General features: G+C 39.7%; 1 protein-coding gene across 3 annotated transcripts in view; it reads left to right on the plus strand.

Moving 5' to 3' along the window:
- negr1 (neuronal growth regulator 1) overlaps positions 1-15,151 on the plus strand; it is a 165,088-nt gene that overhangs the window by 125,646 nt on the left and 24,291 nt on the right. The window contains exons 7-8 of one of the 3 annotated variants that reach the window (XM_023954180.1): positions 402-457; positions 8,149-8,190. The exons of 1 other annotated variant lie outside the window; for it this stretch is intronic. In XM_023954180.1, the coding sequence (XP_023809948.1) occupies positions 402-457; positions 8,149-8,190 (98 nt within the window). The remainder of the gene's footprint in view (positions 1-401; positions 458-8,148; positions 8,191-15,151) is intronic. One more of the 3 variants, XM_023954181.1, reaches the window with a different exon arrangement.

Here is a 15,151-nt window from a genome sequence, read left to right on the forward strand (position 1 = left end):
CACATATCATGTTAAAATTATGTATTTAGGAGAGAGAATAAAGAAGAATGAATAAATAGAATAAAATTATATAACTGAATCTTGATATAGGTGTTCTTTGCGTGGTTTATTTGTACTTCTGGGATTTTAACTTTAACAAAAGACCACAACTTTTCTCACTTTATCTACATATAGTCACAAATGACACATTTACATTGGTGCAATAAGCGCAAAATATACATTGTTGCTGTGTGACACAGCCTTAAGGTTGAAGTCTTATTTAGCTTCACTCCATTAGGAGTTTCTTTCTCCCAGGTAATGCTGCATAAAGCTGAGTTTGTTCTCTCAGTTGCTTTTGGGTTTTTGTTTATCAAAACTGATGGCAGACTGAGTCGGCTAATGTATTTATCTTTGTGTTTCAGAGCAGAGCTGGGTGGAAAAACCCACTTTGATGCACTCAGTGCTAAAATATGAACAGGTAGATTAAATTATTCACTCGTTTGCTTGGCGCTCTCTGATGATAACATTGTCCCTACCAGGGCAGAGACTCCGAATATCAGAGAGATATTTCTGTAGAGTTGGCAATTGTCAAAGGAGCCCTCCATTCCCCTGTTTGTGTATGCACAAAGAACATCAAAGGCTTGTCTCAGATACTGAAATGGATGATCTTAATGTGACACCAAGAAGGCCTCAAAGGGAGAGCAGCAAAGAATAGACAGAGAAAGCAGCCAACCCCAACTTCTCTCCCTCCTCCTTTCTGTCTTTATCTCTGTCTGTCTCTCTCTTTATCATGGCTTTTTTTTAACTCAGATTCCATAATCTTTTCATTACATTCTCTTACTGTATCTCATCTCTTTCTAACTTTTCACATATTGCCTCCTCGCCGGTTCTACTGTACATTCAAACATATAACAACCCGATTCATCCGTTCCTGTTTCTCTTGTAAATTAGACTAATAGGAAAGGTCAGTTCCACGATAAAAATACAAGTTTTGTCTCCAGCACACGTCACCGGCAAAAAACTAAGGGTGGTTTTAAATCACATTGATCAAGATGTCCAGGTAGAAAGAGATGAGAAAGTTTGGTGCACGATAATGAGGTTTTTCTGTGATTGTTTTTTTTTCCTCCTCTGTGCTAGTATTATCCAAGCTTGATCATAATGAAACATTTGTAAAACTCTTATTAAGATTGTTTTTTACATTAGTCCAATAAGGCTTCATGAGTGAAAAAGATTGTTGCTTTAGAACACTAGCAAAAATAACGTCAGTTTGTTAGATTTTTCATTATTCAAACATATTAAAACAACAGTCAGGCAACGACAGATTTAAAAATAGGTAGACGAACAAAGTTAAGACTGAGTTCAAATATAATCTCTTTTTGGTTAGTTTCAATGCAATATTTCAAAAGTGTCCTAAATAAAAGCTCCACTAGTTGAGTACTTCACAAAATCACTTAAAATTGCTTTGGAATGGAGATTTAGGATCTGCACAATAAGGAACAGAATATAATTGAACTGTAAACTTTTGAATCAAAATGGAATTGATTTAATGGTTTGGCAACGAACGGTACACAGAGAGTCAGAGATTAGCCACAGCTGAAAAACCTTCAAGATCCTCGCCAGAGACGGTGTCCTAGCAACTTAACCCCAGGAGCAGCATCCCTTTATAATCCAAATTTATGCATAAATTAGAAAATAGAGTTTAATAAAACAATGTTGATGGAGAACAGGAATGGGAAATCATCAGTTATTTGTTAGTTTATCCAGTCAAAGACCTAGTTAGAATCTGTGACATTCTATATCTCATAATAGATACCTTTCATTTATTAGGTCTTTAGTTTCTATTGAATTCTGTTTTCTTAGAACTTTTTGGTGTTTATTTGATGCTGTTAAAATTTCTCCCAGGGACTGTGAACTCTTTCAGCAAAGTGGCACTTTTGTTGAAATGTGTGGAAAAACACACCAACTTTGAAGAGGAGTACAATCACACAGCCTCTGGTACAACTTGTTAGAGTACCGTATGCCGTGCATATGCGAGTGTGCAAGAGTGCATATATCTTTTTATACACTTTGAATAACAAAGCCCCCTGGGTCATCTGTAAATGAACAAACACCAAAGTGGAGAAGCACTTGTCACAATTGTCAGTACTTTTGAACAACAGCTCCGTGAAGAGGGAGCAGTGAATGGAGCTAAATGGTGCATGGAAGCAAATGAAGCGGATGTAAAAATGTTTTGAAATGAAGATGTGTTTTATATTCAGTAAAACTACATCAAAGCAGGCACATGTAGAGCTTCTGTCATGACTTATTGGGCCCTCACACACTTCCTTTTATTCCCATATCTGTATTTGAATGAGGTAGAATGTGTATGCAGGGTTGTTTGAATAAATTATAGTTCATGTTCGAATGGAATTGTAATATTTTATATCGTCACTTAAGTGAATTGAAACCAACCTGAGGTTTTAGTCACAACTGCCCTTACGGGTGGAAACAGGCTGTTGAAAAATGGGCAAACCTGTAGACGCACAGAGGTGGCCTGCTTGAAATACGTGAAAATCACTCTGTGACCCTGTAGGGCAAAAATGTTCATGTCCTTTTTGCTACGGGCATGATGCTGGCGGAGGGGCATAGCGAACACTTATACCGCATGCAAGGGTAAGGGTGAAGATGCAGGCGCGTGGAAAGGAATTGTCTTTTTTTTTTCCCTTCAAATCTTGCAGAGTGTGCAAGGGGCTCGTGAGTTTGGTTTACGTGGTAAGTCCGGCCCTTTGCGTCCAGCCTGACTTAGGAAATGAGGAAATCAGAGTGTAGTTTGTGAGGGCCTCTGACAGGCACTCACGTATCATGCGCACAACTCGTGATTGCGGCATTCGCACACCACGAACAGTGAGGGGCCAGTACTCGCACTTTACTTAAGACTAGTGTGCGGCGTAACGGCACCATACAACAGCATTACCCGTATGTCATATGTGCACGCAACTTGCATTAGCCTTCCGAATACTTCACGATAAACTTACCACACACACGGAAATTCTGCGTTCCATTTTCAATGGCGTCCATTGAGGGGGTCGTACTAGCCTCAAGGGAACTGCGAGACACACAGGCGCTCGCCTAAGGAATTCCCGCTCCTGTCTATGACCCTCCATGGGCTCGGACGACCCAAAAACCTGCAACACATATACAGGTGCATGTGACTAAGACTTTAAGTAAATTGCCATTAATTTCAACCATACCTTTTTCCCAAAATATAAATAAGGCAGTTTATTTGAAAACACATCAGAATGAAATGCCACATATATAACACTCCATTTCTTTTCCATGGGTTTCTCAGGTTTTAACACTGCTTAGTGAAAAGTTACTAAGGGTTTCTTTTTTATGTGTAAGGTTGTGTCATTTATTTTTTTTTTTTCAAACTTTCACTGCTGCTGCCCCTTTTATGCTCCGTCCGTGGTCTGTCAGCATGTTGTATGCGGTAGCCGCAGAGGCCTTCAGTGGCTGTGTCCTGTTTTGCCAATGGGAGCCTTTGGTGTTTGTGTCCTAGTTTACGCTCCTGTGATGTCGCTTCACAGTTTATAACAAGCATGATTCACTGGCATTTATGGCACCCTCATGTTTTCAGGTGATGTGCTGCCGCCTGCTCAGTTTGTGGCTGTGCTGCAGAAATTGCTGGTTTGTTTATTTATTTATTTTGTGTACACTCATTTGCATTATTGCTTTTCAAAATAAGATACCCCTGCACCAATTAAGTTATTTTCATACGGTGATGTTTAGCAAAATTCCCCTTCAGTAAAGCTCATTTAGGAGAAAAATGTTTTTGTGAAGAGACATAATAACACAATGGCCCCTTGAATTTGCTCAGTTTGTTTTTGATAATGTAGGTTTTTTTTGTTGTTTTTTTAGCAACTGTAATTTAAAACCACATTTGTTTGCTGAAATGTTTTCTTATTTTGAATTAGGAATAAAGGTTGAGCCTTCACCTCTGAAACAAATCAAAAATTATCAATGCTTGTAGTCCCCTAAGTGACCACTGGCAGTTGGTTTCAATTTGGCATGGACTCCCTTGCTAAAAAGTAAAATTTAAAACTAACCAATTTTTGAGCCACAGAGTTGGAGGCATGACATTCCAGTCAGTGGAGCTGCACCATTTAGGCCTTATTTTGTCTGTCTGTTCAGAATCCTGTGGGTGACATCAGAGATTGCTGGTCATGGCTTTGATTATATAGCAGAAATTTTGGAGTTGTTGTGGCAAAATGTATCAATAAAACATATTCAAAATGCCAAAATGAGTAAAATTGTGAGGTATTGCAATGAACAGGTTGGCGTCCTTGTTTTAATTGTGGCAGATGGAAGTGAACTTTGGTGAAAAGGGCTGGGCGGCTCAAACCTAAAATTTCTGAGGATTTGTCCCCCTTAAGTGGTGAAGCTCTCATCCCCCAGCCCACTTCAGCTTAGCCCATAAGGAGATTTTCTTTATCTATTATTTCTTCATTCCTGAAAAGACCGGTGTGGAGGAAAAGGAGTGACTCCCTCTTTTATGTCACTGAGGCAGGAGAGACGCTGCTGGCTTGTAGGTTAATGAACATTTTATTCATTTGTCATGCTCATCAGTCACTGCATGTGTAGGTGTGATTTTGACACATCTCTTCATCTGCCTTTGTTGTTGATGATGTTGTTTATTCCCACACCGTGGAATTTTTTCCTGAGTCACAGATCCATCATAATGGAAGCTAAAGGTGAAATCCAAAATGTAGGTGTGTGATAAAAGCCTGGAATGGTGGTGAATCACACCATGAGCTTTGTGGATGTTAATCAGCTGGTTCTAATTTTTGGGTTTCATTCACATTTTCTTTTCTTTTTTTGTTTTTAGTCTTAGTTTAAACATTAAATATAAATGTTTTCAGCCTTTTTATGTTCACTTTATTTTACACCAAATGACACTTCCCTTCAATACAAATCATTTTAATGTGTTTTATTTTTTTCCAGATTTGGTTGACAGACAAGCCATTAGCACTTTTTTTCTGTGTCCCAGCAATAAGAAAATGTAAATGCATGACATTTGACTGCACCCACACCACACCCACCCTTGCCAAGTTGTGCTAGAACCATCCACTGTTCCACTCTGGACGAGTCATGCCAGTGTGCGCCCACACGATGAGACATTCTCTGGCCAACCTTCCCTATCACATAAAAAGAAGAAGTAGCTTGATGGCTCACAGATAAAGTCAACCTTTAACTGTAACTGTTCCATCATCAAGGAGGAACGACTTAAGTGAAGGTTTAAACTGATAGAATGATCAAACTGAGTGCTAGAATTATTTCTTTCCATGGCTTACATGTCTTTCAGTTCAATTATAGATTCTGTTTTGAGAAGATTCCCAACAGGTGGAATTTGTGAAGTTTAGAAATAAACCTTCAAGAAGGTCTGTGGATGTCAATCCTAAACACTGACTCCCTCCTGCATTCAGCTATATTTATCTAGATATCCAGATATATATGAGCTGTCCGTAAGTTGAGTTCTTTGTCAAACCTCTTGGGTGGAACCTAAAGCTAGAGCTTCCAAAATGCTCCTCAATCTTGCCATTAGTTCATCTCCTCGCCCCCCTGTTTTATTTTAATCGTTTCCTCCTAAAGAAAGCAGCTTAAACCCTTGAATGAAGGCATTAGTCCTGGATTCCCTGAAACTTTTTTGATTTTTTTCAAAAAAGCAATGGTCTTTGCCGTATGCGAACACATTTGGCTGCTTTGTTTGCGTGTTTAAAGATCGTAATTGATCGATTTTGGCACAACTCCTGATCTGAGTAGCTTTTGCAAGTTTTAGCCAATAGAGCTAGCCTGGGCTGAAGATTTAATAGTATTTTGATCCATTTCAAAAGGAAACTCACTTATATGCATGAAATGACCGACTGTACATCCTGAGCAGAGCCACACATGAACTTTGGTCTCCTCAAATCATGTCAGATAAATCTCCTGAATTGTCCCATTGACAAAGAACAAAAAGAAAAGCAATCCAGGCAATGAAATAGCTGTGAAGACTAATGTATTTTATCTTGCAAGCGGGCTGGCTGTGTATATGAGAATGGATGGCATATACACTACGTGAAATGATGTGTAGCCCGGCTGAATGGAAGAGAATAGAAGTCAGTGTGGAGCTACGGAGGAGGGATTGCATGTCAAAAGATATGTTCCACAGTAATGGAGGAGTGTCGGGAGCTCATGAAGTGATTCACTGGTGAATTCATGCTCAAGAATTAATCAGATTTCACCCGGCTGCCTTTTTAAGAAAGAACTGAAAAGACACGCTCTTTATATGTTCGCTCCCCCTGAAATGCTCAAAGGAGCTAGATTTGTGGAAGAAAAGATAAATTTTGCCGTCCCCTCACTAGTTTACCAAAAAGGGCAGTCGTATAATTCCAAGTGTGAATATTGATTCCAGTAATATTTCCCCTGTCATATAGTGGGATGAAAGCAAATGTTTTACTGTTGTGGGGATGATGGCACTCTGTTAAAAAGCAACATCATAATTGCACATTTGTTAGAAGATCACAGCCAGGCAGTAGACAGAGTGAGTGCTGCGTGGATCACACTGTACCTTATTTGCCCTGCAATCAAAAGCAGCCACATTGAGTTCCAAAGTAAATGGATTATAATGAAAAGTCTGGGCATGCATTTGCATTATGGCCTGGCCTACATACAGCAGCTTCAGCGTGCAACTCTTATTTTGAAATGGAAATATGTGAAGTGTAATCATGACTTGTGATATATAAGCTTCACTATGAAGTATCTATGAAGAGTTGAGCTTACGTAATAACTTTATTAAAAGTATAAATAGCTATACCAGGAATGTCACAATGAAATTATGCAGAAAAACAAAGACTAAATGATTTTTGATAACTTTATCTCAGATTTAGCATCTTGCTGCGCAGTTCTTGGCATAAAAACTTAAATAAAAACCTTTCATTTGTTTACTATTAGTGTTCAGTCCTAATATCTTAGTCACAACTGCCCTTATAGGCCATCCTTGCACAAAAAATAGGCAAACCTGTAAGGGGCACAACATATCAAGGCCGTAGACCACTTGCTGAGCCTGTAGAGGGAACATAATGCACATATTTATTTATGGGTACGCAAGGGGTGATGATGTGCACCCCTTGCGTACCTCTTGCATGCTCCTTGTGCAATCAGAGCCCAATTTTTGTGTGCTTTCTTAGGACGTCTTATGGGCACTCATGTATAACCTGCACATCCCAAGGGGTCAGTATACCCATCATACAAACGACTAGATTGTGGCATAAGGGCACCGTACAAGAGGATCAATCGTATGTCATAAGGGCGACCAACTTACATTTGCCTTATGATACACAAACCACACGCACAACGATAGGATGTTCCATTTTCATGATGTCCCTTAAAGTGGCCGTACTATCCTCAAGGGAACATGCATTTTTAAAAAGAAAAACAGTCTTACAGCCTGAGTTGTTACAAAGTGAAAATAAAACTATGTCAGTGTCACACTGTTTTATCTACAGGATACCGAGGGATCAGACTGAAATGAGTTCATAAGATAATCGGAATGAGCTTAGTTTCCTATTCTGAGGGATCAAACAGCGACTTTCAGAGTTTCCCTCGCCCCCCTGCCATTTAAATCAGTTTATGCATGACAAAAAAAAAAAAAACAGAGAAGACAGAGCTTCAACCATCAGAGACAAAGGACAGATTAAAGTTGTACAACTTAGTACATTTCCAGAAGGTGCTGTTGAAACTGTTGGTAGAACAGAGCATGATGTGATACGGCATCAAAGCAAGAAAAGGCGAGTTGTACCACATGCCAGAATAGAGATTTCACCCGGCCACAAATCCCCCTCGGATGTTTAAGCAGCAACAGCTCCTGGTCTCATCTCACTTTTTTTTTTTTTTTTTGTCTTAGTTGTAACTCATGCAAATCTGAGACAGCTGGGGGAATAAAACATGTTTGTGAGCATGTGACAGCTGCATCCTCGCACAGAGACATCAGTCCTTAATGCATGAAAAGGATTTGCCTCCCTTCCCTGTCCTTTTTGTCCTTGCATGCATTTCTTTTTTCCTTTTGTTTTACGTCTCCATTCTGTTAATAATACATGAATGTCCTCTTTCCCTCCCCCTTCCCTTATCCCCCCCCCCTTTCCTCCCCTGTAGCAATTATTGAACCCACCTCAACTAGTGCTGTCCCAAGCCCAGGTCAGTATATGTTACTATGCTGTACACCAAGTCAGTAAAGAGGTCCACTGCCTCATACTAACCTGAGCTGGAGTCCCCTCCCTACCATCTTGATTTTTTTGATTCCTTGGCTGGAATGCCTGCTGGGTGTATAGCTTCATTATATGTCCTTTTTGCATTGCCTATTTTTTGTCTTTTTGTATCAATTCAATATCTTACGTGTAACCTTGAGCTGGCTTCTACATTGCAGCGCCCTCCCCCTTGTTTCTTTTATCACAACCCTTACCACCATGCGCGATTAAAGCAAACAGTGGCATCATCAAGTGGCTGTTCCATATACTTTTTGGGTTTGGTGCTTTTCATGTTGCTTAATCCCTTTTTGGCTTTGTATTAAAAGACCCTTCTCTACTAGTGTAGATGAAAGAAAGGACATTATTGGTGGCAAAGGGCTTTGGTTTGCTGTTTTGTCAGATGAAATCGCTGCTGTCCTTGTGCTTTATCTGCTTTTTGTCTACTCTTCTCTGAGACTTCACGTATCTTCTTCTTTTTTTTTCCTCTTGTTACTTTCTCTGACTTTCCTCTGAGTTGCTTCTCTGCAAATCTGTGCAACCTCCCAGTGCTGCTGTTGTTGGTGCTGCACAGTCAATGTCACCCTTGTTTCCCCTCGTCTCTGCGTCCTCCTGCTTCCACGTTCCAGCACAGAGTAATCCTCTCTGGCTAAACCCCTCCCTCTCTTTCTAATGGTTTTAAGCAAGTCTCATAATTTAATCTCCCCTGCTAGTTACATTATTTTCCACAAATAATTTATAGACTCAGCAACTGAAGTTCCACTCATCTATTCCTCCATCACCTCATGTGTGCAATTCATACTGCATGATTCGTTTGTAGAGTGTTTTTAGGAGCTTTGCATCCTGATCTGTGGATAGAAGCCTTTTCCTAGCCTGTCTGACTGTCTGTCTGCCTGCCTGTCTGTGTGTCTTCTGACTGTCTGTCTGTCTGTCTGCCTGCCTGCCTGCCTGCCTGGCTGGCTGCCTGCCTGTCTGTCTGTCTGTGTGTCTTCTGACTGTCTGTCTGTCTGTTTGTCTGCCTGCCTGTCTGTCTGTGTGTCTTCTGACTGTCTGTCTGTCTGTCTGTCTGTCTGTCTGTCTGTCTGCCTGCCTGCCTGCCTGCCTGCCTGCCTGCCTGCCTGTCTGTCTGTCTGTCTGTGTGTCTTCTGACTTTCTGTCTGTCTGTCTGTCTGTCTGTGTGTCTGTCTGTCTGTCTGTCTGTCTGTCTGTCTGCCTGCCTGCCTGCCTGCCTGCCTGCCTGCCTGCCTGCCTGCCTGCCTGCCTGCCTGTCTGTCTGTCTGTCTGTCTGTCTGCCTGCCTGCCTGCGTGCCTGCCTGACTGTCTGTCTGTCTGTCTGCCTGCCTGCCTGTCTGTCTGTGTGTCTTCTGACTGTCTGTCTGTCTGTCTGTCTGCCTGCCTGCCTGCCTGCCTGCCTGCCTGTCTGTCTGTCTGTGTGTCTTCTGACTGTCTGTCTGTCTGTCTGTCTGCCTGCCTGCCTGCCTGCCTGTCTGCCTGCCTGCCTGTCTGTCTGTCTGTCTGTCTGCCTGCCTGCCTGCCTGCCTGCCTGTCTGTCTGTCTGTCTGTCTGTCTGTCTGTACTGAACATTTTCATCCTTGGAGATTAAGTCAAATAGTAGGTGGAAAAAAATCAGTAACAACAAACAATCGGGGCATGGCCTTGAACTCTCATTTGATTGAATGCTTGCAGAACAAATGACAATTTCATGGTTCACAGGAACACCACTGGTTTCAGACCCAGATAAAGTCTCTGAGCGAGCCACCGTTCTTGTTTTGTTCCAAGTTGTGTTAGAAGTTTTTTTTTTTTTGATGGAACTTTCTGTAAGTGGCTTCCTAAGGGGATTTTTTTTGCCCAGATACCAGTAAATGCCTTCTTGTCCCAAAAAGTTTGTAATTAATTTTGATAATTAACTCGAGCAGTTTATTATCTGCTTGTATTTCCCCTGTGAAAGGTTTCAGAAAAAATGTGGTATTCAGTTTAAAACTTGACCTTTATATTTGAAACACAGATGTCCGTGGAGCGAAGTCTAAAGAAATCCCATCCTATGACAGAAAAAAGTCTTATATTTTCCATAAAACTGCAGGTTTTACAAACAGCATTTAACAGCTGAAGCTACAAGTCAGGGTAGACTCACATTAACAAATTTAGAAACATACTTTCACCCTCAGAACCTCAGTTGTTCTCTCTCATTCTCCATTTACAGATGGACATAAAATTATCTGGGCAGGTCTGGCAACATTAGTCCCATCAGGAAGGAGGCATTGCCCAATGCTTTAGGGATTTAAAGATGCTGCACAACAAACTGTTTTGCAAACTGTAATTTTTTCTGTAGAGGCCATTTGTGTAATGCTACGTTCCCACCAGGCTCGGAATTGCAGTTTCAAGCAGCCTATTCCAATGAAGTCTTTGTACACGCATTCGCATTTTGAGCTTGTGTGTTCAAAACTCTTGCATTTACGCATCGCTACACACGTTTTTAAGTGTCAGTTTTTGGGCTCTGTGTAGAAAATGCAAGGGCATTGAACGTGTTGAAAGTTAAGTTGGACTTTGACCAATCAGAGACTCCGATCTGGTAGTGACGCATGGGCAGTGTCCTTTTTTTAAAAACACGGAATAGCCAACCGTTTGAAAAGTGATCAGGGGGAAAATAATAATTGTGGTTTGTGCGCAACTGAAATTGCATCACACCAAGTCTTTCATATATCGGAATAGAGCTGTGAAAGAAAAAGCCTGGACCAAGATTTAAAAGATTAGCACCGCTTTGACATTTGACACCAAGCCTCTTTTAACTGTCGGTGACGGATATGTGCTAGAATGTTGCGCCAGTCTACTGTGAACACCATATGCTAAAAGCACCTTGAAGAATGCCTGTTTAGCATAATCTGAACTCATATCACATGCTCAGTGTGTACGTAGCGAAGATGCAACACTGTTAAAGCAGAGCGGTATCTATTAAACCAGGACATACAAAGAAAAATGTAGTTCCTAATTGCTTTTATCGTACTAAACCTCAGCAACACTATCAGCTACTGGCTTTTGCTCTGAAAGACAAAGGTAGATCCATAGAGCTGTTCATTTGCAGAAGCTGTGAGTATTCAGAGAGCCAGCTGCATCCCCTCGCCTTTATCTGACTGTCTCAAACCGCTTTCAGACAGTCGGCCTTCGCTGTTGCTGCATTTCTACCTAAAACAAGCTGTGCAGTGACAGATGATGCTGCACAAATAATCTGTTACAAAAGGCATTAGTGCAATCATCACAGACAGTTGTTGGCCCAATTTTCGAGGGGGACCTGGTTGGAGACGAGATGGCACCCAGGCATCAATAGCCGTAAAAGAAATTCTACAAGCTTGCAGAATTCTAGCACCTTTTAGCAAAGCTTTTTCATCTGCATAAACGGTTCAGTGTCCAACATGAGCTTAAAACGGGGCAAAAGCGGTAATTGTTTTATTCCTTTTTAAAAAGGATATAAACAAAAGGCTCTGAAGTATTGCTTACCGGCTTTGCGCCGGTAAGGTAAGGTGTTTCGGTCAGGGCAATGCAGGCTTTGACAGAGTTTGGAGTAACAGTTTTGACGCCTAAAACGGAAAAACACATAGCTATTAGGGTCGCCAGTTAAATTAGGGGTTTGGACCCAAAAAAAAGAGTATTTTCCGACCAAAATGGCGAGGCGGGAAAATGTAAATTTCCAGTTACTAATGATGGACTGGACTAATGATGTCGGAGCGCCACGTTGTTGTCTGCAACCAGGTCCTCTTGCAATTTCCTACTTAATTACTTTATTACTGTGTATAGATCTACAGGAAACCAGATTTTACAAAAAAGATCTAATGAGTATTTTGTGTATTAATTTCACACACAGCTCATAAACAATTAAAATATTTGAAACACCTAACAATTTGTTTTTTGTCTGTAGTCTTAAGTGAATATGCTCTGCTGATATGATTATATTTGCTGCCCCATTGTGTGTTCAGTATGATTATTGTGCGTTTTATATTGATTTTTACTTATAAAAGTGTTTTATTTTAACGACTGCGAGTCTCACGTCAGTGGTTTGTAGTGCTTCTACGGTGTAATGGGGGTATATATGATCTTTTAAGAGCCAAATCTACTGGGGTGGGAGTGGCCACATGTACCTTATCTGGTCTAGACTGGAGCAGGTTAACAACCATCTGAGCAATACTGCTCACAGTAAAGTCCTGCCTCCTAGCCTGACCCAAGGGCATCCGTATTTTATGCGTGTTTTTATTTAACTTGCCCCCTCCCTGGTCTCTTAACCAGGACCAATTTGCTATTGAAGACCCCGCCCAAGGGTTAACTGGCCTGGTCAACAGCTTTCAGGACCAATGGGACATTCAATCCCTTCTACCTCCATGAGGTGTCAATTAGTTTGGAAATTGGTAAGGGTTGCTATAGAAACCAATCAAAAGGACCACACATAGTTAAATGTCAAGCAATTACAAAGCATGAACTGTGCTGTGACTGTGTCAGAAAGTTATACTACACAGGGGCGATTCTAGCAATGGATCATTCATTAACAACATATGTTTTATAAAAATAATAAATATTTGTGGTTTTTTAAGATCACTCAAAGGTTAAAAGCTTTCACGGAAATAGACCAAAAAAGAAAAGGTCACGTGTCTTTTACATTGTTGCAAACTGTGGTTTCATTATGTTGTATTTTTATTCACTCTGAAGGTGTTAAGCTCGTTTCATCTTAAGCATATGGATTTGTGTGCTTTTACCAAAACATAAACCACAGATCCAATACTCTAAAGCATCTGGCTCTGTGCCATCCTGTCATCCTAATGAAATGTAGATCTGCGATAATAGCATATGCTCCCACAGGCTGCCAGGTCTGTTTATTTTTTTCAAATCTCTTGACAGTAGAAAAGCAGTAAATTTATCACTGTGCTTAGCCACAAAACTCTTTGTGTGGTTCATCCTTCAGCACCACCGAGGGAACAAAATATATTATGTACCTAAAGCAAAAACCAGCAACCTAAAGGTTGAAAGTATCAAAATAAAAACACAAAGGATTATTATTAATAATAATAATAGATTTTGTTAAAAAAAGTGAATTTGTATAAATAAAACACAGTAGTAACAACAAAATAAAATTAATCAGATATAATGGAGACAAAGATGAGTATTATATGATGATTTTGAGTCGTGATTTGAAAATGGATAAAATGAACATTTTTCTGCTTCTAATACAAACATACGGAATAAAGTATACCAGGATAAATTGTGGAGAAAGTAAAGCTACATTTTGGAGGCCTGCTCTCTTTTTATAGTTGCTGCTTCATCAAGCTCATGCTCTAAATGATTGAGACTGAAAGTGGATTTTACATCTTTCTTTTTTCAAGGTCCAGAGCAAAACATCAAAGACATGATCTACCTATTGAAGTATTTTGCTGAGATCTTCCCAAATGAAAGTCAGTCACCAACTCCCCAAGGCAAAAAAGGCTTTGCTAATCAGATCACTGCAACATTTTTTCAACATTTGAAGCTCCTTTAATCAAAAAATATATAATTTTAACTCTGAGGTAATGTTGTTTTTAGAGAATGGCATTAAAGAAGAAGGTTTTGATGTTACCACAGGGTAGATTTAAAGTCACTTTAAGTGCATTTACCACTTTTAGCTTTTTTCTTTCAGAAATTTCTTAGACTAAAGACTTCTGACTACATTTGCATAAAACTTTTTACTTATTTTCCACTGTGTATTTATTTATATGTCCTATAATCATATGAATCGGAGAAACAGAAATAAGAAATACTGTGATTCAAAACTATCATGCTGCTCCTTGGTCAGTTTCCTTTAAAGAGACCTCAATAAAGCTCCAGGAAACTGTTGCACAGTCAAACCTGCAGTTATTCATACGCCCAGCAAATTCTAACTTCAAATTGCTTTTGTTCAACCAGCAAGTTTCTTCTTGACACAGACATCTCCCAAAAACGTTTTACATTTTAACCAAAAGGAATATATATAATAAATAATGTCAGGCTTGACTGTGGGTCTTTAGTTTTTTTGTCTTTGGTATTATAGAAAAGAAGAACGGTATACAAGTTTTCACTTCCACTATTTACTTGAGGCTCTTCCTGCCCAAAAGAGCCAAACTTAAAAGCAAAAATGAATCATTTAAATAGTATGGTGATGTGGCACAACCCAAAGCAGTAACTATTTAAAGCAAGATTTACATTAAAAGTTTGGGACTTGCATTTGTTTTCCTTTTCTGTGCACATTTTAGATCTTCACAAAATCTACTCTGCATCCCCAAATTTGGTTCATTCATAAATTCTGTTTGTTGTTTTGGATGTTTAAGTTATTTGTGTTTGAAATGATAAAGTATCAAGCAAAAACAGACAAACAATTGGCTGCAAATCACAGACAAACCAAGGACGTGCAGATTAGCAATTAACACTTAGTGGCCTTCATGTAATTCTTATTCCATCATTATTTTGCATCTTCCATTTACAGTGGGAACAGACGCGAACGCCGCTGCATGTGAGCATGTCTCTCCAAGTCATATTGTGCATGTATAATGAGTGAACACTGTCCTCACCGTCTCTGCAGCTGCACACGCTCTTAATGAGGCTCATTCATTTTCTGAATGTGTTTGACCTGCAGAACATGGACTCTTCTAATTGACAGTTTTAACTAAAACAGGCACGGCCAGCTAGCTGTTTGGAACACATTTCATTCGAAATCCAATATTTTTTCCTAAAAATAAGTTTAAGATCTATGAATATTTCAGTTTTTGCCTTGATGTTTTCTTTTTTTTTTTGCTCTTTTATAACACAATTAATCAGAATATAAATTTTAGCCAACTACTAATGAACTAAACTATCAAATGTTTGTGAGGATTTACTAATATGACATAATTAACTAAACCTTAAAAAACCATGTTGAGTATATA

Source organism: Oryzias latipes, chromosome 4 (genome assembly GCF_002234675.1).
Source record: "Oryzias latipes chromosome 4, ASM223467v1".
In the NCBI taxonomy this organism is placed as follows: Eukaryota; Metazoa; Chordata; class Actinopteri; order Beloniformes; family Adrianichthyidae; genus Oryzias; species Oryzias latipes.